This window comes from Cebidichthys violaceus, unplaced genomic scaffold (assembly GCF_023349555.1).
Source record: "Cebidichthys violaceus isolate CVI_PGR_0920_01 unplaced genomic scaffold, fCebVio1.0.p SCAF_2, whole genome shotgun sequence".
NCBI lineage: Eukaryota > Metazoa > Chordata > Actinopteri > Perciformes > Stichaeidae > Cebidichthys > Cebidichthys violaceus.
In genome coordinates, this window is record NW_027176372.1 from 21,824,042 (window position 1) to 21,850,125 (window position 26,084).

At 38.4% G+C, this 26,084-nt stretch overlaps 3 protein-coding genes across 3 annotated transcripts; 1 reads left to right on the forward strand and 2 right to left on the reverse strand.

The window, feature by feature from the left end:
* Nucleotides 1-715: 715 nt before the first annotated feature.
* On the reverse strand, nucleotides 716-4,862 carry aurkb (aurora kinase B). Its single transcript, XM_068715525.1, has 9 exons — nucleotides 4,766-4,862; nucleotides 3,864-3,902; nucleotides 3,618-3,699; nucleotides 3,501-3,543; nucleotides 2,997-3,185; nucleotides 2,427-2,565; nucleotides 2,051-2,199; nucleotides 1,737-1,911; nucleotides 716-1,476 (listed from the first exon to the last, which is right to left on the reverse strand). The coding sequence occupies exons 1-9, from the start codon at nucleotides 4,769-4,771 to the stop codon at nucleotides 1,303-1,305; spliced, it is 996 nt and encodes a 331-aa protein (XP_068571626.1). The 5' UTR covers nucleotides 4,772-4,862; the 3' UTR covers nucleotides 716-1,302.
* Nucleotides 4,863-5,696: 834 nt separating this feature from the next.
* On the reverse strand, nucleotides 5,697-8,601 carry LOC137876001 (F-box/LRR-repeat protein 12-like). Its single transcript, XM_068715526.1, has 3 exons — nucleotides 8,458-8,601; nucleotides 8,239-8,314; nucleotides 5,697-7,815 (listed from the first exon to the last, which is right to left on the reverse strand). Exons 1-3 carry the CDS (start codon nucleotides 8,556-8,558, stop codon nucleotides 6,766-6,768), a joined length of 1,227 nt encoding a protein of 408 aa, XP_068571627.1. The 5' UTR covers nucleotides 8,559-8,601; the 3' UTR covers nucleotides 5,697-6,765.
* Nucleotides 8,602-9,530: 929 nt separating this feature from the next.
* On the forward strand, nucleotides 9,531-14,082 carry cops6 (COP9 signalosome subunit 6). Its single transcript, XM_068715527.1, has 9 exons — nucleotides 9,531-9,679; nucleotides 9,823-9,954; nucleotides 10,236-10,324; nucleotides 10,721-10,783; nucleotides 10,883-10,930; nucleotides 11,038-11,152; nucleotides 12,044-12,136; nucleotides 12,363-12,463; nucleotides 13,618-14,082. Exons 1-9 carry the CDS (start codon nucleotides 9,568-9,570, stop codon nucleotides 13,756-13,758), a joined length of 894 nt encoding a protein of 297 aa, XP_068571628.1. The 5' UTR covers nucleotides 9,531-9,567; the 3' UTR covers nucleotides 13,759-14,082.
* The last annotated feature ends 12,002 nt before the right edge of the window (nucleotides 14,083-26,084 follow it).

The window sequence follows — 26,084 nt, forward strand, 5'->3', positions numbered from 1 at the left end:
GAAATGTCTAACTGGCAGCGTTGTAAGCTAAACTGTATTATCTAAAGAAGCTAAGAGCTGAATTAGAATGCAGGAAAAGCTTCAAGCTAAACAATGTTACTGTCAAATAGTAAAAGTAGTAGTAATAGCAGTAGTAGTGATCATAGTAGTAGTTGAAATAACCGTAGTATTAGTAGTTATACTAGAAAGATTAGCAGTAGTAGTCGCAGTATTAGTAAGAGCATTAAGTATTTTAACAAAAAAAACCTTGTTCCGAGTTTAATGTTAAGATAGAGAGAGAATATCTCAAAGTCATTTGTGTGTGTCAGTATCAACTTCACTAATTAGCTGAATCATTTGGTAATAGTTGAGGGTTTTCGCAACACTTTTAAGTTTAAATGGTGTCTATAGCTGAAAGTATGAGGAAGAAGAATGCTTTGAAAGTTGAAGAAGTTTAAGAGGATTTGAAAATGTTCTCCATAGACATCCCTTTCAAAACTGTTTTGCAAAAAGCTAAATTAAAGCACAAGAGGTAGAAATATATAGTCATGGCAGAGGTGTCCTTAAGAGCTGAACATTTTGATATTCGAACAGTTTCTGTAGCTTAAAAAAAAAATGTAGAAGCAGCGTGCCAAAAAAAAAAAAATATATATACAGAAGAAATATAAAACTGAAGAATAAACAGGATAATACTTTGAATGCTGAAGTAGCATTCCAACAATAACCAATACATTGATTCCAATACAGTAAGCCTTTATTCAAGTTTGACAATATATAGTTTGAAAATATCCTGTCAAAAACCAAATTAAGGAAATGTATGCATATTTAAAAAGTATGGCCCTGAATCATATGTAACATTTTGATTATTTAAAAGCCAAACATCTGATTCACATCTGGAGCTGGCTCCGATGATTTTGTGATATCTTGTAACTATAACATTTATTAGAAATTTAAAGTATAGCTTAATGGAAAATAAAACATGCTTTCCACCCCAACCCTCAAACATCTCATCTTAAACTATTTGAGAACACAGTCAGCTATAATTCAGTCTAACAGTAGCACTTTGGTGTCAACACCGTCAGATACAGAAATCCAAAATAGAGCCGTGTCCATTTCAAAAAGTGTCAGAGAAGAAATGCCAATAGAAACACAGAACACCTCTAGGCAACATACTAGACATAGATAATGACATCACACTGTACAATATAAAAAAGTGGGTACGTATTTATAGAATAATGGCAGTGAACCCGAAACAGGCTGGCCTAGAGTCTCTTGTGAAGGACAGATAAAACACCCCTCAGTGGAAGGTAAGCAGGTAAGAGCTCAGGGTTTCTTGGCGGGGCAGATGGGAGGTAGGACTCGGCGGGAGTTGGTGCGCACCCATGGGTGATCAATGACACTCTGTAGGGAGAGACGAGCGATGGGGCTGTAGCGTAGCAGCTTGGTGATCAAGTCCCGTGCACCATCCGAGATGTTTTTAGAGAACTTCAAATCCACCTGCAAGCAGTAAGATAGTATTTATTAATGAAATGTGAACAATGACTGGTGCAGCTCAGCTATACTCAACTTCAGTACCAGTAACTCCAGTACTGGAAGGTGGAGTTAAAACACTGCAGACCACGGACTGGTCAGAGAGAAAAAGGTATTTGCACGATGAAGGACATCCTGCACAAACATGCCACTTTTTAAAAAGCCAAGCTTCCATCAATAATGCCCACAATTGAGTGGAAAAGACGCATTAGACGTCCAACACCAACCTTAGTAATTCTTTTGTACGTTTCTGTATGGCTGGCCGTTTCAAAAGGTGGGTTGCCGACCAAGCATTCGTAGCAGAGGACCCCGATGCACCACAGGTCCACCTTCTCGCTGTGGGTGTGGCCCTCAATCATCTCTGGAGGGAGGTAGTCCAGCGTCCCGCACATTGTACGACGTCTGGATGGGTTTAGAGCAAAGAGATGAGCAGGGCAAGCAGAGAGGCAGCAGCAAGTATATTCATGCGACATGATACAGCAGTTTCAGACAGAACACAGTGGTGCGTGGACATTATAGAGCCTTAATGGTACTTATTCACCTTAGAGATGGTGCATGGACGGACCAACCAAAGTCTGCAATTTTCAGCTCTCCGCGATAGCCGAGAAGCAGATTCTCTGGCTTGATGTCCCGATGAATCACTTTCTTCTCATGGCAATACATCAGTGCATCAGATATCTCCTCCATGTACTGGAAATACAAAGAAAGGTTGTCATTGGATTGCAACAAGACTTTAAAATGTCACAAATTGTTCAATATAATTAAAACAAGATTGTAGATATAATCAATTCCAGCCGTCAAACTGCTGTTTCGAACAAAGGATACAGTGAGGATTTGCTGATTACTATTATAATTAACAAACTAGGTTAATTTACTAAAATAAAAAGTTATCTTTTGAAAGCAGGAGGAGGTCTTACTGTCGCAGTACGCTGGTCGTCAAATCTTCCACATCTCTGCAGCTCCTTGTACAATTCACCGCGTGGGGCGTACTCAAGCACCAAGTAGACCCTCTTTCGGTCATGGAAGTAATTGTAGAAGCGCAGAATGTTGGGGTGTCTGAGGAGAAATTTAAAGTCAGCATGTTGGTAGGACAAAATCAAAATTCCTATTTGAGCACATAGAAGTTGAATGAATGTCTTATTCTGGTATCATACTGACAAACTATGCATTATTTTTTTTTTAAACAAAATGCAAAAATGCAGAGAATGTTTGTGGAAAATGCAGCACTTAGTTAGTCTGTGGGGAAACGTACTACTGTTACCGTTTCCATGTAGCTTAAAGCACATCTAACCTACAAATAATTATTGAAAGACGATTAATGTTCCTGTTAGTAAAGGTTAGCAAATAGCCTAAAACAAAGACACACTGAGAAGGTGTACTCTGGGACATTTGCCCAGAATCAAAGCCCATCATGTACTCCTTACTCCACAGTTAGTTTGAGGAAGGTCCATTGATGAAAATATGAAAATGTTTTTCAGGATACTCACTTGAGATGTGCCTGAATCTCAATCTCCCTCCTGAGTTGATGCTCTACACCCTCCTTCTCCATCTGGGACTTGAACAACACCTTCAGCGCCACAATGGCCTGCAGCTTCTTCACCCTGGCAAGGTAAACATTACCGAATTTGCCCTTCCCTAGTGGCCGACCGATGTCAAAGTCATCGATGGAGACTTTCCTGATGGAGAGTAAAAAGATTGATATTCTCATGTTAATCATTTAAATGTATGAAAGTAGGGCTGCACCAAGTTGTTGGAAGCTTTGAAACTTCGTCACATTGACACTCAAATTATAAATCAACATTTGAATGCTGCAAAGCTTTTTTTCCCCACATCTAATAACTGTGTTTAAATATGAAGACAGACATTTGACGCTGCATTCGATAATCAATAGAAGCTTTGAATGTAGAAAAATTACACTTGGTTCATTCCTGTATGAAAGCATAACTGGTAATCAACACAACTCAAGGAGAATAAAAAGGGAATATACTTACTTTGAGGCTGCACTGGAGGATGGAACACACTCCCTCCCAGGACCTGAAAATGACAATACAATGAAAACAAGCACATTTCTTGAGGCGTCTGACTGTATGTGAGGACGGTAATATTACCTGTGAGGGCAGTTTTGTCCATCTCCATCCGTGGCTTCACCTGAACACGCTGAGGGCCTGCCACTAGGCTTGGGGTTGCGAACTGGTATTCAGAAGCAAAAACACGGATTTAGAAATGCATATTTTTTTCTCCCCCAGCCAATAATAGTTTGATACCCATATCCGCCAATGCTGGCATTCTAATGTGTCAGTGGTAGAACCATTGCTGGTAACCAAATGTTGCTTTTCACAACTATTACAACTTACCGGTCGCTGGAACGCCCTGGGCTCATAATTTTCCTTATTCTGTAAAGAAAAACATACAATTAACATCAACTTACAATACATTTGAGCTTTTGTGTCTTTTCTTAAAGGTCAGACATTATTAGCTTCGAGTTGTGTTTGCTATTTTACACAATGCCCAGCTAGCAGAATGTTGAAATAAGTTTGCACTAATTAATCCTGAAAAGACTCCATAAGAGGCACACTTTCTGGGGGGTTTTGGACACAGATTCTTACTTGCTGCTGCGCTTCTTGTGCCACCTTTATTAAACCAGGATGATGACTCAAAGTTGAGTCAGTGGTGTCAGTGATCAAGTGGTTTCCTTGTGACTTTCACCTCAATGTGTACTTATTTGCTTGGAATAACAGCTTGGTGTTTACAAGAGAAGCCATTTTCGGTTTCTTTGTTGTGTTACACTCAAAATAGTAATCACAAAGTAACTTAACGTTAAAGGATTATCATATTATCCGTTACAGTATTATTTAAGCTACGTTTGGCTTACAGCGTTAACGTCACTTCATTTAATTTCCTTATTGTAATGGATGGCATTAACGTTAGCTTCAGTAGGCCACTGTTTGGTTACCGTTGGCACCATTGTCTCATGTCGGGTAAACGGACGACTTACTACTCCACAGGTTAATTCAGTTTAAATTACATATTGCAATGCATATAATGTGTTTCTACGTACGTTATATACAGCTTGTTTTAACGTGGCGTCATGCTAGGTTAGCTTAGAAAGGTAGCAAACCTAACGTTAGCTAGCTTAGTTAGCTCAAACCTGTGTTCTATTTAAGCAATATAACTTGCGCTTATACAAATCGTCCGTTGAACTCATCTGTTACTCAGTCTTCTTTCTCTATTAAACATTGTAAAAAACAAACATTACCTGCATTGTAGTGAAAAATTGTCGTATAACGCCTTAGTAGAGAAAGCCCAGCGTTACTATGTTGAACTTCCTCGGCCGCCAACGTTTTCAAAAAGCTACCCTTTGTGAACCTGATTGGTCGGCGTTCCCACACACAAAAGGCTCCCATTGGCCAGAGTTGTTGAAAGAGAACGCGTGTGATTGGTTTACACCACGTTAGTCAGATGTAGTCCCGCCCTCATTTCCTACACTTTCTCAGTTATGGCTCCTGTCCTTCTCGATACCTTGCCTTTGCTTCCTTTATCAGCCTGGACAAATTAACGTAATCATATTTGCCATTTTATGCTTCGGATTCAGCTATCTTAAAAGCCTTTGAGCCAGACCAGTCTCGCCCGATTATGAGCTCTGGTTGCTGTTCAGTTTCTTAGAAAAAGGTGATGTTAAAACTAGTGACAACATGTCTACATCTAACAGTCATGATCTTTATGAAATATCACTCTTAAATAATTTCTCAGAGGTCAAGGTGACATCATCAAATTGTTTGTTTTGTCCAATAAACAGTCAAAAATCCAAATATAATATATTTACAATGATATAAAATAAAGAGATGAAGAAAAGCAGAAAACACACAAAGTATGGGGCAATGGCTGACCCGATTAATTCTGCCTATCAACTATTTGATAAATGAACCAATAGTTTTAGCACTGACTACATCCTTTTGTGGAAGTGTGGACAAGATAAACAAAAATTCACGACAGCTATACATATTATATTTCCTCATTCAGAAGCAGCACATGCTGTTATTTTGTATTCAATGAGTTAAGTTGATATCTACAGGCTTGTTGATTAATCCGTGGGTCTAGTTTTGTCTAGAATGAAGCAATTGACTGCGATAAAACAACAAAGAAGACAAATTATACTTCAAGATGCATTTTTTTTAAAATAGGTTTATTCAAAACTCATTTTCATTTATACTTATTAAGAAGGTTAAAATAATAATGGTTGGTTTGCTGCAATACAATTCACGTCAATGACACAGATACTCCATGTAATTAATACAATAAACAAACATTTACGACTACAATGAAAGAAAATAAGAAAGAATAATAACTTCAACATGTTGTGCTGTTTTTCTGTCACACCAAAGTCAAACACCTGCTTGTAACAGATATGTATTTTCTGTATACATTGCTGAAAAGGAGTGAACAAACAGGAAACAGGTGGATCATTGCTAGCAGCATGCTTCAGTTCTCTGCCTTTGTAACTGGCACCTGCTCGTGTCTTTACAGTCTAGCTATGACAGCTCCATATTTTGTGTATTTTTATCGTGACTGAGTTTGAAAGAGTAAGTTAAAAAACGTGTTTATTTTTTTTCTGCGTATGAGCAACACATTTGGAAGCGAGACTGCCTTCAGAGATTTTTCCAAACCGTCTGTAATGTGGTCACTCTAACTTTCACATGTATCTCTGAGGAAATGTTGCAAATCCAAGAGCAAGATTGCTTTGAAGCAAGATGATTCATCTTCAATGTGATGAAGAAGCTTCATTTGGAATTATGGAATTTTTTATTTGCTAAAATAGCCAATAGACATCCTGCCTGGTTATTTCATCCATAAAGAGTAAAAATGTACTATATCACAAAATATAGTACCATTAAAAGTAAGCTTTTATTCAAATTTGATGGTATTTTATTATTTAAAAGCCAAACATCTTGAAGAGCACAGTTTAAAACTGATTTTCCTGCTCTGGCTGTTGAGGCAGATTAAAGAATATTTAGAGAGAACGGTCTTAAAAGCCTGAAAAAGAGGGCAAGGTGGACTATTTCATCAGCGTTTACTCTGATTCAGTATTATACAGTTTATGTGATTTTTGAAGGTCTGAATATCTGATTCACATCCAGAGCTGGCTCCGATGATTTTGTGATATCTTGTAACCACGTTAACCATAACACTACATATATACAATGACATATGGCTGAGTGAAAGGGAATTGTATCTATATTGGCCAGTAGTAGAGCTCATTTAATCTGCACTGATCTGAACAGAGCAGTTGGTGAAAACTAGTGTGCAGGATGGCAGCAGGACGGCCAGTGAGCGACGCAAACTTGGAATGGGATCGTTCATGTCTACTGTGTTGTTCTCATCATTGCTGTTATCTACACCTGCAGCTTCCTCATTGTCCTGCTCTTCTCCACTACCACCACCCTCCCCCTCCACGGCTGGTGGACACTGCTTAGGCTGGAAGGCCACATCCAAAAACTCCAGCCGGTTGAGCCCGCGGAGCAACCTGCAGCTCCGCACTATCTGCATCTCGCTGAGCGTGCAGGCCCACAGGCACAGACACTTCAGGTTCTTCAAGCGGCTGGCGCAGAGCAAGCCTGGGCCCACCTCTTTGCCCCCCAGACTCAGTTCCTCCAGTCCGAGCCATCCTGCACCCAGCCCGAGGGAGGCCATCTGTAACTGGTAACCTTGCCGCCCAGTGATGCCTATTTCCAGAAACTTGAGCCTGGAAAGGCCTTCCACCCCACAGACGCCGTCCTTGGCAGCACAGCTCCTGAGGCCGTTAGCTGTCACACGGAAGGTGTCACGCAGCTCCAATCGGCTGAGCCTCTCCCATGATGTCAGACTCTGCAGATGCTGGTCCGTGAAAGAGGGCACATTGTTAAGGACTAACCTCCCGATACCAATCCCTGATGGAGAGCCGAGCCCTTTTCCTTTCCGATGCCTTCCTTGCTGTTGAGCACCAACACTGGATGTGGCTTCTGCCCTTTCTTGGGAAGGGGCAGGTGAAGGGGAAGTCTGGTTGAAAAATTCACGAGGCAGCTCACAGCCACGCAGCTCCAGCACCTGCAAAGACGTAGGTAGGAGCTGGCAACTGGGTAGGCTTCGCAGGTCTGCGTGCAGGAGATAGAGCTTACTCAGGCGAGGGCACTTTGTGGACAAAGCTTTGAGCCAAGACTCAGACAGAAAGGTGCCCCCTCTGGCAGAAAGCAGCAAACCACGCAACCGAAGGCACCTTAGTCCACAACCCAGGTACTGACGCAGCAGGAGCCAAAGTATGCGGGATGTCACCTAACAAACAATGGACAGTCGTGTATGTGTTGAGGGTGGGGAATAGAAGGCCGAAGAGAGACAGTTTCTGTCAATAATTGGACAGACATACAGAACCCATATGTAATAGCATTTACTTCATAATGGCAAGACAGGTTTATTTGTGGAGCACATTTCCTACACAAAGGCTATTTAAGTGCGTCACATAATGCATTAAAAACAAATGAAAATGAATTACAAGCATTAGGATGCAAACTAAAAGTCATTGCTATTGGTTCAAGTGTTAATGGCAGGCAACATATGATTTTCATTTGTCTGAAATTGCATGTGTTGTAGCGGATTACATGAGGTGGCTATGTTCCCCAAATAAAATAAACACTAGACTGTATGGAACGATACGTTAAAAGAAAAAGAGTGGAGCTAAATCGCCAGTAACATTCTTACCCCTTTCCATGCAGTCAGATCGACAAACCTCCACAGCCGTTGGTCTTTCACAAGCCGTTTCCATCTCTTACACACTCTAAATGACACCGCAAAACACAACAAATAACTTCCTCATGTGACGTGAATCACGACAAAGAAAGACAAAACTGGTACTGGGTATTATTTCACAAAACGAATAACTGGTACAATACTGTCGGTAAAGTTAAATGCCCCTCTTACCTTCCGGCTCTAACGAGCTCTCGTACGCTCAAATACGACAACACGTCAATTAAAATGTTTTCTGGAAAGTAATCCAGGTTACAGGCTTTAAATTCATCCATTTTGTAAACAAAACTATTTCAACCATGGACACGGACCGATATCTCGACGCACACGGGTTGCGCCTTCATCAGCAGTCCCCCGGAAACCGCTGCCTACTGACTGTAGGACCTAGCGGTAGTTTTGCCATTTAAAACAAATATGTTCCTTTTTGCTCAACATCAGCGTGTCTCGGTTAAATTCGGTCTTCCTTAAACACCTGTCAGGTTTAGGACAGTAATTGTGCGGTACAGCTTATTTTAAAACAGCTATATTGCCACCTAACGTTCATTAGGCGAACAGTTCACTGCGCCTGCGCGGTTTACCGGACAAGATGGCGACCAGCAATGGTGGAGGAATGGAAGTGGATGGGGCAGGCTAGTATTTCTCACTTATCTCACAATTTCTGTCTGATATTAACACGCACCTGTATGCAGACTGTCGCATGTGTCGTACATGTGTGTTATGGATGGGTGTGAGTAATGAATCAGTGGTGGTAAAGGTGGCACGGTAGCGAGCTTGCTGACTAGCGGGTTAACGTAACGTGCACGGCTCTGCTTATAAAGCTGTCAACAAATTCATCACTTTGGGGATTTGAGGCAGTATTTGTATACGTTTATTATTGCGTTCCTACTGGTGTCGGCATCAATAATCTTAACTTAAGTCTGTCAGCTCAGGCTGGTTTAAGAAAAACATTGATTCGTTTTGACAACAATCCGATCTTGAATTAGGGCTGGTCATGTGATCTCTTTCGTTCAATAATTGTATTTTCACATTTTTAGATTCATTAAGCCAAATAAGTGTGTCCGTACAGTATGTTGCTGTGTCAATGCTCCTTTCCATTTGTGTGAAACAATCACAATATCACTTTCATGTTCATCCACAGGTCAAAATGGAACAGTATGAGCAAATTAAATTAAAGCTCTTAAGCTGCCTCCATCTTTTACATGCACCTCCAATATTTACGTTTTACCATGTGTTAAAGCCCGTCTATTTTTGTCTCTCTGTGTGACTGCAGCCAGCCCCAGTGTTATGGCTGCAGGGGTCACCGGAAGCGTTTCTGTGGCCTTACACCCTCTGGTTATCCTCAACATATCCGACCACTGGATACGCATCCGCTCACAAGAGGGACGACCAATGCAGGGTATGTATTTTGGGGGGGAAATTGTCACGTAAGCAGCAGTGATGTAATGTACAGTCGGTCTAATGGCCAGCTGAGTTGTTCTGTAACTGATTGTAATGAAACAGGTTGTCATATATTATTGTGTTTCTTTGTCTCCCGCTCAGTGATTGGCGCCCTGATCGGGAAGCAGGAGGGAAGAAACATCGAGGTGATGAACTCCTTTGAGTTGCTGTCTCAAACCGTAGATGAACGAGTGCATATTGACAAAGAGTACTACTACACCAAGGAGGAACAATGTTAGTGGTTTGTATTTGTTAAGGGCAAGAATACAGCTCTATTCTATCTAATATGTTTCTCCTTTTATGACTCCTTTATATGAAATGCAGTTTGTTTAAGTTAGGATTTGGTTAACAAACCCGTACTCGCCCCCCAAATCCTTTAAAAGAAACGTCAGTGACAGATTGCACCACAGAGGAAACATTAGATTCAGTTATTGATAACGGGTTATTCATTAGTCAACGGTGGTTAATACACAAAAGTAACGAGTTTTTCCTCAATATTTCCTTTTGCCTCTCAGTTAAACAGGTCTTTAAAGAGATGGAGTTCTTGGGCTGGTATACCACAGGCGGCCCCCCTGATGCATCAGACATCCACATTCACAAGCAGGTAGGCAAAAGTTAAAGGGGCAGTATGTACAGTAAATCTGAATGAACAAACATCTTCAACTTCTCACAGATCCTCGCTCACCGAGTCAGTGGCAACCGCACACCGCTAGTTTACGTCAAGGTTGTCCCGCTTTCACCCCGATTGGTCAGATACCTGAGCTACACGTTTTACTTTGAAAGCATTTATGATGAGCATAAATATTGGAGAGATTCTGACGTTTTGTGTTATTGATTCATGTTAAACCAATACAGACGTTGTGTTTACACAATGTCAACTTACAAAAACAACATGCAATGATTATTTAACAAGCAGGTGGTTTTGACTTTGTTGTTATTAAAAGTAAATTCTTCTTAAAGCCTGATAGTTGTCTTACTTACTTTCCTTCTTCTCTGCCAGGTGTGTGAAATTATTGAGAGCCCTCTCTTCCTCAAGCTCAATCCAATGACCAAGCACACAGATGTGAGTTCCTCTGCATTTTCTCTTAAAAGAATAAGAAAACACCACAGTTGTGTATCTAGACACGGCTGCTTTAAACAATGTGTCCTTTTTTTCCTTCAGCTTCCTGTTAGTGTTTATGAATCTGTGATTGACATCATCAATGGCGAGGTAATCTTTACATTTCCTGTCATCATTTACAAATCCTTTCCTGCAGCAGTGAGCCAAGATTCCCATGAAGAATTCTTTTATTTTGCATGTGTTTGGGGTTTTTCTAGGCTACCATGTTGTTTGCTGAGCTGACGTACACTCTGGCCACAGAGGAAGCAGAGAGAATCGGTGTTGACCACGTAGCTCGAATGACAGCCACTGGCACAGGAGAAAACTCAACAGGTGAGAGTTAATGTTCTTAATGTTCTGCAAGTCAGATGTCCTGTTAGCTATGAACCATTTGCACTAATGAATTGTTTTTAATTGTTGATTTCTCTCTGTTGTGTGTGTGATATATCTGTGGTTATACGATCTTACATTCTTCAATGCATTTTCTGCCACATACTGGTATCAGCTCTTTATTCTATTAAGATGTTAGGTAGACCAAAGTAAAAGAGTTGATACTGACCAGAGAAAAAAAAAATCAAACTCTGATGTTAATGTGTGTTTAAGAGAATTCACAATTGAATCATTCTGTAACAGATCACAGGCTCTCTTATTCCTTGCACATTGTTCATTAGAATTACAGATGTTTGGGATTTTTTGCCGCGTATTGAATTCAAGATTATCTTTAAAGATGTCTCGTATAAAATCAATTCGGTAAAACTAGCTTCCCTGTCTTAGTCGAGTAATTTGTCGTTTTGATCACATTTTTTTTATGCTTTTTCATGCTGAATGACTTATTTCCAAGAAACATCTTTGGTAAACACAAGATTTAAAGTCTTGCTTTTGTGTGATTCTTTGTAGAGAACCTCAGTTTTACAGATCTGCTGATTTAAATTAATCGATTAGTCAACAAAATTGTATGAGTCGACCAAGAATTTCTCTAGTCTAGGACAGCCCTAAATATAACGGTGGATAATACACACACAGTTACAAACATCCTGCATAAACACACGAAAAACAACGAGAAAAAACAATCAAATCTTAAACTCCACAAAATGTCCTTTATTTATTCTTAAAGAAGATGGTTAAGGTGCAGACTGACTATAAGACACAGTCAGACAACATGCATTCTTTCTGGATATGTCTTAACTCCAATGTTCACTTCTTCTTCTTCGTCTCCTCCGTTAGTTGCCGAGCACCTCATAGCCCAGCACAGTGCGATAAAGATGCTCCACAGCCGGGTGAAGATCATTCTAGAGTACGTCAAAGCCGTGGAATCAGGTGAGAGGACGACAGGGTCTTTTAATTGAGGCTTTGAGAGCAAAATATGTGAAAAATAAGTCAGGAAAACAGCTGTTCTTAGATGAGACGTTTCCTTTCCTCACTTTTACGCTATTAAAGGAGGCCCCTTGAACACACCTCCATAATTACAAACCACTGTCTTGACAGCATCGTCTTACCTCTGTTTAATAAACTCTGCTTTAACTTGTCTTTTTCTGTCCCGCAGGAGAGGTGCCATTTAACCACGAGATCCTTCGAGAAGCCAACGCCCTGTGCCACAGATTGCCGGTCCTCAGTACCATCAAATTCAAAACTGACTTCTATGATGTAAGCAAGCTTTCTGTACCTTAACGCACAAAAAGGTTTTTACAGTTTTAACAGTTAGTCCATCTCTTACAACTTTGACTTCCCCAGTCTGTCTGTGGCTCTCACATTCATTTCTACTGATCTCAAATATATAGTTACTTTTCTTAAGACCATGATTATTATTATTTTTTAATATACTAATATTGTACAAAATCAGAACAATACACAAACAGGAGGAGATATCAGGGATGACAGTACAGTGGTGGGTTTACGGTAAATGACAAAGATGGTCCATGTCTGTTTTAGTGGACAGAGTTCAGATCCTAGTGTTATATGAATAGTAGCACATAACTGAGATTTTATATGCATTTTTATTTTACAAAAGCCTCGGTCGTTTGATAAAACAGCAGAGCACTGTATTTAGCAAATGCACTCAGACGGGAATAAATATTGCATTTGTTGGGGACCATTTTCAGCTGCGGGTTAATACATTGTTTTTGTGCTGGTGAGTATTTTCAGCACCAGGGGTCTCCTTTTATAACGCTGCCTTAAGGAGACGTACCCCACTTTCCACACAAAAGTTGTGATGTAAAAAAAGAAACATCAACAACTTGACTGGAGAATGCGCGCACCTGTCCAGAAACTCTCACATATGCGTATGCACATTATGGACGCAGATGGTGAGATGGTGATTAGAAATTAAATTTGAAAGGCCTCTTGAGGTGCCTATACTCGTGCTCGAAAGGGTTAAAATGATAATAATCGGTTGTATTAGGAAACCAAGATAACATCAAATAGCATTTAAGAATTGCAGAACCAAGCATCTGTAGTTTTCAATAATAATTTCAAATACTGTGTATATCACCAAATACGATTTTAGTTTTCACATAATTTTTGTGTGTAAAATTGCTGCTGTGAACATGACTGTGCTGTCATTGCACTCATGATTACTGTAAACATATAAATACTGTGGTGACACTGCGTAATGCTGCACTGTTAGTGCGTGAATGAAAGAATTAGGAGGGAGCGGGTTTTCGTTTCACGTGGGCGTGTAGAGGGTGAGATGTGAGGCTTGCGGACAATTCCAAGATGATTTGCAATTTATAAAAGGAAATTTCTTATTAGCAGGCGTCCTAGCAAATTTCTTTAAAGTTGCCTTTCTTTTCCCATTGCAGCAATGTAACGACGTGGGCCTCATGGCGTACTTAGGCACCATCACCAAGACCTGCAACAGTATGAACCAGTTCATCAACAAGTTCAACGTCCTGTACGACAGACAGGGAATCGGCCGAAGGATGAGAGGACTCTTCTTTTGAGCTAGCAGTAAGCCGAAGCAGAGAGACAAACATGCATTGCAGTTTCTTTTTCTGTTTTCTTTTGTTTTTGGATATGTTTGTATTTTTGGTTTGCTAAAACAAATTCTGCAGTAACTTTTCAAAGAAGTTTACTATTTTCAACCACAAGTGTATCGAAAAGCACTTAATAAAACAAATCTAAAAGAGATATGTACAAAATGGCTAAACTTTTTCTTGGTTACGCACAGAAACTAATCCACTATACATCAACATTATAATATTTTACCCCGTTTGTTTTATTGTTTCATGTTGCTGTATGTAATAAATGATCTGCTGATTTTTTCATTGGACTTTGACTCCTCTTCTTTCTAAGATTGTATAGTATGCCATGAAAAGATTATAAAATTGGACTAGTAAAGAATGTCATAATCCAGTCATATTGTAGTTTGCCATTAATTTGATGGAAAAAAATCCTGAGTGATTGGGAGAGAGAGGCAGACAGACAGACAGTTAGATGGACTGAGTGACTGGGAGAGAGAGACAGGCAGACAGACAGTCAGATGGACTGAGTAAGTGGGAGAGAGAGACAGGCAGAAAGTCACAGTATAGCATGTCGAAAAAAGTCACAGTATAGCATGTCGAAATAAGTCATTGTATAGCATGTCGAAATAAGTCATTGTATAGCGTGTCGAAATAAGTCAAAAGTACAGCATTTAGAAAAAAGTCACAGTATAGCATGTTGAAAAAAGTCACAGTATAGCATGTCGAAAAAAGTCATAGTATAGCCTGTCGAAAAAAGTCATAGTATAGCATGTCGAAATAAGTCATTGTATAGCGTGTCGAAATAAGTCAAAAGTACAGCATTTAGAAAAAAGTCATAGTATAGCATGTCAAAAAAAGTCACAGTATAGCATGTCGAAAAAAGTCATAGTATAGCATGTCGAAAAAAGTCACAGTATAGCATGTCGAAAAAAGTCATAGTATAGCATGTCGAAATTAGTCATTGTATAGCGTGTCGAAATAAGTCAAAAGTACAGCATTTAGAAAAAAGTCATAGTATAGCATGTTGAAAAAAGTCAAAAGTATAGCATGTCGAAAAAAGTCATAGTAATAGTATTTTGGGGTTAAGTGTCTTGCTGAGGGACACATTGACATGAGATTAGCAGATCAGTAGCCGGGGATTGAATCGGTGACCCTCTGATTGAAAGGCAGCCCTGTTCTCCACTTAGCCACGGACACCAGTTGAGGACCACTGGCATAGTATGTCTATAAAAAGTCATAGTATAGCATGTAGAAAACAGTCATACTATGGTAAGTCGAAAAAAAAAAAACAGTAATAGTATAGCATGTCGAAAAGTGGAAAAAACAGTCACAGTAATAGTATTTTGGGATTAACTGTCTTGCTGAAGGACATATTGACAAGAGATTAGCAGATCAGGTGCCGGGGATTAAACTGCCTACCCTCTGATTGAAAGGCAGCTCTGCTCTCCACTTTGCCACGGACACCAGTTGAGGTTCACTGGCATAGTATGTCTATAAAAAGTGACAGTATAGCATGTTGAAAACAGTCATAGTATAGCCTGTCGAAAGCAGTCATAGTATAGCCTGTCGAAAAAAGTGAAAAACAGTCATTGTATAGCATGTCGAAAAAAGGAAAAAACAGTCATAGTATAGCATGTCGAAAAAACAAAAAAAACATTCATAGTATAGCATGTTGAAAACAGTCATAGTATAGCCTGTCAAAAAAAGTGAAAAACAGTCATAGTATTGTATGTCGAAAAAAGGAAAAAACAGTCATAGTATAGTATGTCGAAAAAAGTTATAGTAACAGTATTTTGGGATTAAGTGTCTTGCTGAAGGACACATTGACATGAGACTAGCAGATCAGGTATCAGGGATTGAAACAACAACCTTCTGATTGAAAGGCAGCCCTGCTATCCACTTAGCCACGGACACCAGTTGAGGTTCACTGCCATAGTATGTCTATAAAAAGTCACAGTATAGCCTGTCGAAAGCAGTCATAGTATAGCCTGTCGAAAAAAGTGAAAAATGGTCATTGTATAGCCTGTCGAAAAAAGTGAAAAATGGTCATTGTATAGCCTGACGAAAAAAATGAAAAACGGTCATAGTATAGCATGTCGAAAACAGTAAAAAGCAGTCATAGTATAGCCTGACGAAAAAAATTAAAAACGGTCATAGTATAGCATGTCGAAAAAGTAAAAAACGGTCATAGTATAGCATGTCGAAAAAGTCATAGTAACAGTATTTTGGGGTTAAGTGTCTTGCTGAGGGACACATTGACATGAGACTAGCAGATCATGTACCGGGGATTGAACTGCCTACGTTCTGATTGAAAGGCAGCCCTGCTCTCCACTTAGCCACGGACACCAGTTGAGGTTCACTGGCATAGTATGTCTATAAAAAGTCACAGTATAGCATGTTGAAAACAGTCATAGTATAATCTGTCGAAAGCAGTCATAGTATAGCATGTCGAAAAAAGTGAAAAAACAGTCATTGTATAGCATGTCGAAAAAAGGAAAAAACAGTGATAGTATAGCATGTTGAAAACAGTCATAGTATAGCCTGTCAAAAAAAGAAAAAAACATTTATAGTATAGCATGTTGAAAACAGTCATAGTATAGCATGTCGAAAAAAGAAAAAAACAGTCATAGTATAGTATGTCGAAAAAAAGTTATAGTATTAGTATTTTGGGGATTAAGTGTCTTGCTGAAGGACACATTGATATAAGACTAGCAGATCAGGTATCAGGGATTGAACCAATGACCTTCTGATTGAAAGGCAGCCCTGCTATCCACTTAGCCACGGACACCAGTTCAGGGTCACTGACATAGTATGTCTATAAAAAGTCACAGTATAGCATGTTGAAAACAGTCATAGTATAGCCTGTCGAAAAAAGTGAAAAAACGGTCATTGTATAGCATGTCGAAAAAAGGAAAAAACAGTCATAGTATAGTATGTCGAAAAAAGTCAAAAAACAGTAATAGTATAGCCTGACGAAAAAAATGAAAAACGGTCATAGTATAGCATGTCGAAAACAGTAAAAAGCAGTCATAGTATAGCCTGACGAAAAAAATTAAAAATGGTCATTGTATAGCCTGACGAAAAAAATGAAAAACGGTCATAGTATAGCATGTCGAAAACAGTAAAAAGCAGTCATAGTATAGCCTGACGAAAAAAATTAAAAACGGTCATAGTATAGCATGTCGAAAAAGTGAAAAACGGTCATAGTATAGCATGTCGAAAAAGTCATAGTAACAGTATTTTGGGGTTAAGTGTCTTGCTGAGGGACACATTGACATGAGACTAGCAGATCATGTACCGGGGATTGAACTGCCTACGTTCTGATTGAAAGGCAGCCCTGCTCTCCACTTAGCCACGGACACCAGTTGAGGTTCACTGGCATAGTATGTCTATAAAAAGTCACAGTATAGCATGTTGAAAACAGTCATAGTATAATCTGTCGAAAGCAGTCATAGTATAGCATGTCGAAAAAAGTGAAAAAACAGTCATTGTATAGCATGTCGAAAAAAGGAAAAAACAGTGATAGTATAGCATGTTGAAAACAGTCATAGTATAGCCTGTCAAAAAAAGAAAAAAACATTTATAGTATAGCATGTTGAAAACAGTCATAGTATAGCATGTCGAAAAAAGAAAAAAACAGTCATAGTATAGTATGTCGAAAAAAAGTTATAGTATTAGTATTTTGGGGATTAAGTGTCTTGCTGAAGGACACATTGATATAAGACTAGCAGATCAGGTATCAGGGATTGAACCAATGACCTTCTGATTGAAAGGCAGCCCTGCTATCCACTTAGCCACGGACACCAGTTCAGGGTCACTGACATAGTATGTCTATAAAAAGTCACAGTATAGCATGTTGAAAACAGTCATAGTATAGCCTGTCGAAAAAAGTGAAAAAACGGTCATTGTATAGCATGTCGAAAAAAGGAAAAAACAGTCATAGTATAGTATGTCGAAAAAAGTCAAAAAACAGTAATAGTATAGCCTGACGAAAAAAATGAAAAACGGTCATAGTATAGCATGTCGAAAACAGTAAAAAGCAGTCATAGTATAGCCTGACGAAAAAAATTAAAAATGGTCATTGTATAGCCTGACGAAAAAAATGAAAAACGGTCATAGTATAGCATGTCGAAAACAGTAAAAAGCAGTCATAGTATAGCCTGACGAAAAAAATTAAAAACGGTCATAGTATAGCATGTCGAAAAAGTGAAAAACGGTCATAGTATAGCATGTCGAAAAAGTCATAGTAACAGTATTTTGGGGTTAAGTGTCTTGCTGAGGGACACATTGACATGAGACTAGCAGATCATGTACCGGGGATTGAACTGCCTACGTTCTGATTGAAAGGCAGCCCTGCTCTCCACTTAGCCACGGACACCAGTTGAGGTTCACTGGCATAGTATGTCTATAAAAAGTCACAGTATAGCATGTTGAAAACAGTCATAGTATAATCTGTCGAAAGCAGTCATAGTATAGCATGTCGAAAAAAGTGAAAAAACAGTCATTGTATAGCATGTCGAAAAAAGGAAAAAACAGTGATAGTATAGCATGTTGAAAACAGTCATAGTATAGCCTGTCAAAAAAAGAAAAAAACATTTATAGTATAGCATGTTGAAAACAGTCATAGTATAGCATGTCGAAAAAAGAAAAAAACAGTCATAGTATAGTATGTCGAAAAAAAGTTATAGTATTAGTATTTTGGGGATTAAGTGTCTTGCTGAAGGACACATTGATATAAGACTAGCAGATCAGGTATCAGGGATTGAACCAATGACCTTCTGATTGAAAGGCAGCCCTGCTATCCACTTAGCCACGGACACCAGTTCAGGGTCACTGACATAGTATGTCTATAAAAAGTCACAGTATAGCATGTTGAAAACAGTCATAGTATAGCCTGTCGAAAAAAGTGAAAAAACGGTCATTGTATAGCATGTCGAAAAAAGGAAAAAACAGTCATAGTATAGTATGTCGAAAAAAGTCAAAAAACAGTAATAGTATAGCCTGACGAAAAAAATGAAAAACGGTCATAGTATAGCATGTCGAAAACAGTAAAAAGCAGTCATAGTATAGCCTGACGAAAAAAATTAAAAATGGTCATTGTATAGCCTGACGAAAAAAATGAAAAACGGTCATAGTATAGCATGTCGAAAACAGTAAAAAGCAGTCATAGTATAGCCTGACGAAAAAAATTAAAAACGGTCATAGTATAGCATGTCGAAAAAGTGAAAAACGGTCATAGTATAGCATGTCGAAAAAGTCATAGTAACAGTATTTTGGGGTTAAGTGTCTTGCTGAGGGACACATTGACATAAGACTAGCAGATCATGTACCGGGGATTGAACTGCCTACGTTCTGATTGAAAGGCAGCCCTGCTCTCCACTTAGCCACGGACACCAGTTGAGGTTCACTGGCATAGTATGTCTATAAAAAGTCACAGTATAGCATGTTGAAAACAGTCATAGTATAATCTGTCGAAAGCAGTCATAGTATAGCATGTCGAAAAAAGTGAAAAAACAGTCATTGTATAGCATGTCGAAAAAAGGAAAAAACAGTGATAGTATAGCATGTTGAAAACAGTCATAGTATAGCCTGTCAAAAAAAGAAAAAAACATTTATAGTATAGCATGTTGAAAACAGTCATAGTATAGCATGTCGAAAAAAGAAAAAAACAGTCATAGTATAGTATGTCGAAAAAAAGTTATAGTATTAGTATTTTGGGGATTAAGTGTCTTGCTGAAGGACACATTGATATAAGACTAGCAGATCAGGTATCAGGGATTGAACCAATGACCTTCTGATTGAAAGGCAGCCCTGCTATCCACTTAGCCACGGACACCAGTTCAGGGTCACTGACATAGTATGTCTATAAAAAGTCACAGTATAGCATGTTGAAAACAGTCATAGTATAGCCTGTCGAAAAAAGTGAAAAAACGGTCATTGTATAGCATGTCGAAAAAAGGAAAAAACAGTCATAGTATAGTATGTCGAAAAAAGTCAAAAAACAGTAATAGTATAGCCTGACGAAAAAAATGAAAAACGGTCATAGTATAGCATGTCGAAAACAGTAAAAAGCAGTCATAGTATAGCCTGACGAAAAAAATTAAAAATGGTCATTGTATAGCCTGACGAAAAAAATGAAAAACGGTCATAGTATAGCATGTCGAAAACAGTAAAAAGCAGTCATAGTATAGCCTGACGAAAAAAATTAAAAACGGTCATAGTATAGCATGTCGAAAAAGTGAAAAACGGTCATAGTATAGCATGTCGAAAAAGTCATAGTAACAGTATTTTGGGGTTAAGTGTCTTGCTGAGGGACACATTGACATGAGACTAGCAGATCATGTACCGGGGATTGAACTGCCTACGTTCTGATTGAAAGGCAGCCCTGCTCTCCACTTAGCCACGGACACCAGTTGAGGTTCACTGGCATAGTATGTCTATAAAAAGTCACAGTATAGCATGTTGAAAACAGTCATAGTATAATCTGTCGAAAGCAGTCATAGTATAGCATGTCGAAAAAAGTGAAAAAACAGTCATTGTATAGCATGTCGAAAAAAGGAAAAAACAGTGATAGTATAGCATGTTGAAAACAGTCATAGTATAGCCTGTCAAAAAAAGAAAAAAACATTTATAGTATAGCATGTTGAAAACAGTCATAGTATAGCATGTCGAAAAAAGAAAAAAACAGTCATAGTATAGTATGTCGAAAAAAAGTTATAGTATTAGTATTTTGGGGATTAAGTGTCTTGCTGAAGGACACATTGATATAAGACTAGCAGATCAGGTATCAGGGATTGAACCAATGACCTTCTGATTGAAAGGCAGCCCTGCTATCCACTTAGCCACGGACACCAGTTCAGGGTCACTGACATAGTATGTCTATAAAAAGTCACAGTATAGCATGTTGAAAACAGTCATAGTATAGCCTGTCGAAAAAAGTGAAAAAACGGTCATTGTATAGCATGTCGAAAAAAGGAAAAAACAGTCATAGTATAGTATGTCGAAAAAAGTCAAAAAACAGTAATAGTATAGCCTGACGAAAAAAATGAAAAACGGTCATAGTATAGCATGTCGAAAACAGTAAAAAGCAGTCATAGTATAGCCTGACGAAAAAAATTAAAAATGGTCATTGTATAGCCTGACGAAAAAAATGAAAAACGGTCATAGTATAGCATGTCGAAAACAGTAAAAAGCAGTCATAGTATAGCCTGACGAAAAAAATTAAAAACGGTCATAGTATAGCATGTCGAAAAAAGTGAAAAACGGTCATAGTATAGCATGTCGAAAAAAGTCATAGTATAGCATGTCAAAAAAAGAAAAAAAACAGTCATAGTATAGTATGTCGAAAAAAAGTTATAGTAATAGTATTTTTGGATTAAGTGTCTTGCTGAGGGACACATTGACATGAGACTAGCAGATCATGAGCAGGCAGACCTGCTATCCACTTAGCCACGGACACCAGTTGAGGGTTACTGGCATAGTATGTCTATAAAAAGTCATAGTACAGCATGTAGAAAACAGTCATAGTATAGCATGTTGAAAAAAGGAAAGAAACGGTCATAGTATAGCATGTCGAAAAAAGTCAAAAAACAGTGATAGTATAGCATGTTGAAAACAGTCATAGTATAGCCTGTCAAAAAAAGTGAAAAACAGTCATAGTATAGTATGTCGAAAAAAGGAAAAAACAGTCATAGTATAGCATGTCGAAAAAAGAAAAAAAAATTCATAGTATAGCATGTTGAAAACAGTCATAGTATAGCATGTCGAAAAAAGAAAAAAACAGTCATAGTATAGTATGTCGAAAAAAAGTTATAGTAACAGTAATTTGGGATTAAGTGTCTTGCTGAAGGACACATCGACATGAGACTAGCAGATCAGGTATTGAACCAACAACCTTCTGATTGAAAGGCAGCCCTGCTATCCACTTAGCCACGGACACCAGTTGAGGTTCACTGGCATAGTATGTCTATAAAAAGTCACAGTATAGCATGTTGAAAACAGTCATAGTATAGCCTGTCGAAAGCAGTCATAGTATAGCCTGTCGAAAAAAGTGAAAAACGGTCATTGTATAGCATGTCGAAAAAAGGAAAAAACAGTCATAGTATAGCATGTCGAAAAAAGAAAAAAACATTCATAGTATAGCATGTTGAAAACAGTCATAGTATAGTATGTCGAAAAAAAGTTATAGTAATAGTATTTTTGGATTAAGTGTCTTGCTGAGGGACACATTGACATGAGACTAGCAAATCAGGAGCCAGGGATTGAACCAATGACCTTCTGATTGACAGGCAGAGCTGCTATCCACTTAGCCACGGACCCCAGATGAGGGTCACTGGCATAGTATGTCTATAAAAAGTCATAGTACAGCATGTAGAAAACAGTCATAGTATAGCATGTCGAAAAAAGTGAAAAAACGGTCATTGTATAGCATGTCGAAAAAAGGAAAAAGCAGTCATAGTATAGCCTGACGAAAAAAATTAAAAACGGTCATAGTATAGCATGTCGAAAAAAGTAAAAAACGGTCATAGTATAGCATGTCGAAAAAGTCATGGTAATAGTATTTTGGGGTTAAGTGTCTTGCTGAGGGACACATTGACATGAGACTAGCAGATCATGTACCGGGGATTGAACTGCCTACTCTCTGATTGAAAGGCAGCCCTGCTCTCCACTTAACCACGGACACCAGTTGAGGTTCACTGGCATAGTATGTCTATAAAAAGTCACAGTATAGCATGTTGAAAACAGTCATAGTATAGCCTGTCGAAAGCAGTCATAGTATAGCCTGTCGAAAAAAGTGAAAAACTGTCATTGTATAGCATGTCGAAAAAAGGAAAAAACAGTCATAGTATAGCATGTCGAAAAAAGAAAAAAACATTCATAGTATAGCATGTTGAAAACAGTCATAGTATAGTATGTCGAAAAAAAGTTATAGTAATAGTATTTTTGGATTAAGTGTCTTGCTGAGGGACACATTGACATGAGACTAGCAAATCAGTAGCCAGGGATTGAACCAATGACCTTCTGATTGACAGGCAGAGCTGCTATCCACTTAGCCACGGACCCCAGATGAGGGTCACTGGCATAGTATGTCTATAAAAAGTCATAGTACAGCATGTAGAAAACAGTCATAGTATAGCATGTCGAAAAAAGTGAAAAAACGGTCATTGTATAACATGTCGAAAAAAGGAAAAAGCAGTCATAGTATAGCCTGACGAAAAAAATTAAAAACGGTCATAGTATAGCATGTCGAAAAAGTCATAGTAATAGTATTTTGGGGTTAAGTGTCTTGCTGAGGGACACATTGACATGAGACTAGCAGATCATGTACCGGGGATTGAACTGCCTACTCTCTGATTGAAAGGCAGCCCTGCTCTCCACTTAACCACGGACACCAGTTGAGGTTCACTGGCATAGTATGTCTATAAAAAGTCACAGTATAGCATGTTGAAAACAGTCATAGTATAGTCTGTCGAAAGCAGTCATAGTATAGCCTGTCGAAAAAAGTGAAAAACTGTCATTGTATAGCATGTCGAAAAAAGGAAAAAACAGTCATAGTATAGCATGTTGAAAACAGTCATAGTATAGCATGTCGAAAAAAGAAAAAAACATTCATAGTATAGCATGTTGAAAACAGTCATAGTCTAGCATGTCGAAAAAAGAAAAAAATAGTCATAGTATAGTATGTCGAAAAAAAGTTGTAGTAATAGTATTTTGGGATTAAGTGTCTTGCTGAGGGACACATTGACATGAGACTAGCAGATCAGGAGCCAGGGATTGCACCAACGACCTTCTGATTGACAGGCAGACCTGCTCTCCACTTAGCCACGGACACCAGCTGAGGGTCACTGACATAGTATGTCTATAAAAAGTCATAGTACAGCATGTAGAAAACAGTCATAGTATAGCATGTCGAAAAAAGGAAAGAAATGGTCATAGTATAGCATGTCGAAAAAAGTCAAAAAACAGTGATAGTATAGCATGTTGAAAACAGTCATAGTATAGCCTGTCAAAAAAAGTGAAAAACAGTCATAGTATAGTATGTCGAAAAAAGGAAAAAACAGTCATAGTATAGCATGTCGAAAAAAGAAAAAAAAATTCATAGTATAGCATGTTGAAAACAGTCATAGTATAGCATGTCGAAAAAAGAAAAAAACATTCATAGTATAGTATGTCGAAAAAAAGTTATAGTAACAGTATTTTGGGATTAAGTGTCTTGCTGAAGGACACTTTGACATGAGACTAGCAGATCAGGTATTGAACCTACAACCATCTGATTGAAAGGCAGCCCTGCTATCCACTTAGCCACGGACACCAGTTGAGGTTCACTGGCATAGTATGTCTATAAAAAGTCACAGTATAGCATGTTGAAAACAGTCATAGTATAGCCTGTCGAAAGCAGTCATAGTATAGCCTGTCGAAAAAAGTGAAAAATTGTCATTGTATAGCCTGTCGAAAAAAGTGAAAAATGGTCATTGTATAGCATGTCGAAAAAAGGAAAAAACAGTCATAGTATAGTATGTCGAAAAAAAGTTATAGTAATTGTATTTTGGGATTAAGTGTCTTGCTGAGGGAAACATTGACATGAGACTAGCAGATCATGAGCCAGGGATTGAACCAACGACCCTCTGATTGACAGGCAGACCTGCTATCCACTTAGCCACTGACACCAGCTGAGGATCACTGGCATAGTATGTCTATAAAAAGTCATAGTACGGCATGTAGAAAACAGTCATAGTATAGCATGTCGAAAAAAGTGAAAAAACGGTCATTGTATAGCATGTCGAAAAAAGGAAAAAACAGTCATAGTATAGCCTGACGAAAAAAGTGAAAAACGGTCATAGTATAGCATGTCGAAAACAGTAAAAAGCAGTCATAGTATAGCCTGACGAAAAAAATTAAAAACGGTCATAGTATAGCATGTCGAAAAAAGTGAAAAACGGTCATAGTATAGCATGTCGAAAAAGTCATAGTAATAGTATTTTGGGGTTAAATGTCTTGCTGAGGGACACATTGACATGAGACTAGCAGATCATGTACCAGGGATTGAACTGCCTACCCTCTGATTGAAAGGCAGCCCTGCTCTCCACTTAGCCACGGACACCAGTTGAGGTTCACTGGCATAGTATGTCTATAAAAAGTCACAGTATAGCATGTTGAAAACAGTCATAGTATAGCCTGTCGAAAAAAGTGAAAAACAGTCATTGTATAGCATGTCGAAAAAAGGAAAAAACAGTCATAGTATAGCATGTTGAAAACAGTCATAGTATAGCATGTCGAAAAAAGGAAAAAACAGTCATAGTATAGCATGTTGAAAACAGTCATAGTATAGCATGTCGAAAAAAGAAAAAAACATTCATAGTATAGTATGTCGAAAAAAAGTTGTAGTAATAGTATTTTGGGATTAAGTGTCTTGCTGAGGGACACATTGACATGAGACTAGCAGATCAGGAGCCAGGGATTGCACCAACGACCTTCTGATTGACAGGCAGACCTGCTCTCCACTTAGCCACGGACCCCAGCTGAGGGTCACTGGCATAGTATGTCTATAAAAAGTCATAGTACAGCATGTAGAAAACAGTCTATATATATATATATATAACAGTCTATATATATATATATATATATAGATATATATATATATATATATATATATATATATATATATATATATATATATATATATAGATAGATATCTAAGTCTCTAGGTTATATGGGCTATGATCATTCTAAACAGTACAATGGTCACAAAAAAAAGTCACAGGATTGGATGTAAATATGTCGTAAAAAAAAGCATACTGCAATAAAGACGCTCCACCGCAGGGTGAAGATTATTCTTAAGTGCGTCCTAAGTCTGGCAAACAGCTGTTTCCTCACTTGTATACTATTAAGAGAGGCCCCTCGAACTCAACTCCACAATAACAAGCCCGTTTGATACAGACTTGACAGCACTGACTTATCTTAATGTTTTAATATATTGAGCCACAACTTGTTGTTTCTGTTTCCATGTACCGCATGAGAGGTGCCATTTAACCACCAGACCCTTCAAAAAGTGAGAACTATACATGACTTTAGCTCTTCTATATTTCATTGACTCCTGTAACACATGTTCTCCTCACCCAGACTGCTGCCCAGCACTGCTGTGTGGTTCGTTGATGTCAACAGTTGAGGTCTATGGCACAGATGAACAATGCAGATTTTTTTTTCCACTATCAAAAAGCACTTGATTACAAAACTCTTTCTTGGTTATGCACAGAAATGAATCCACTGTATGTGAATATTGTACTGTTTTACCCAGTTTATTTTAC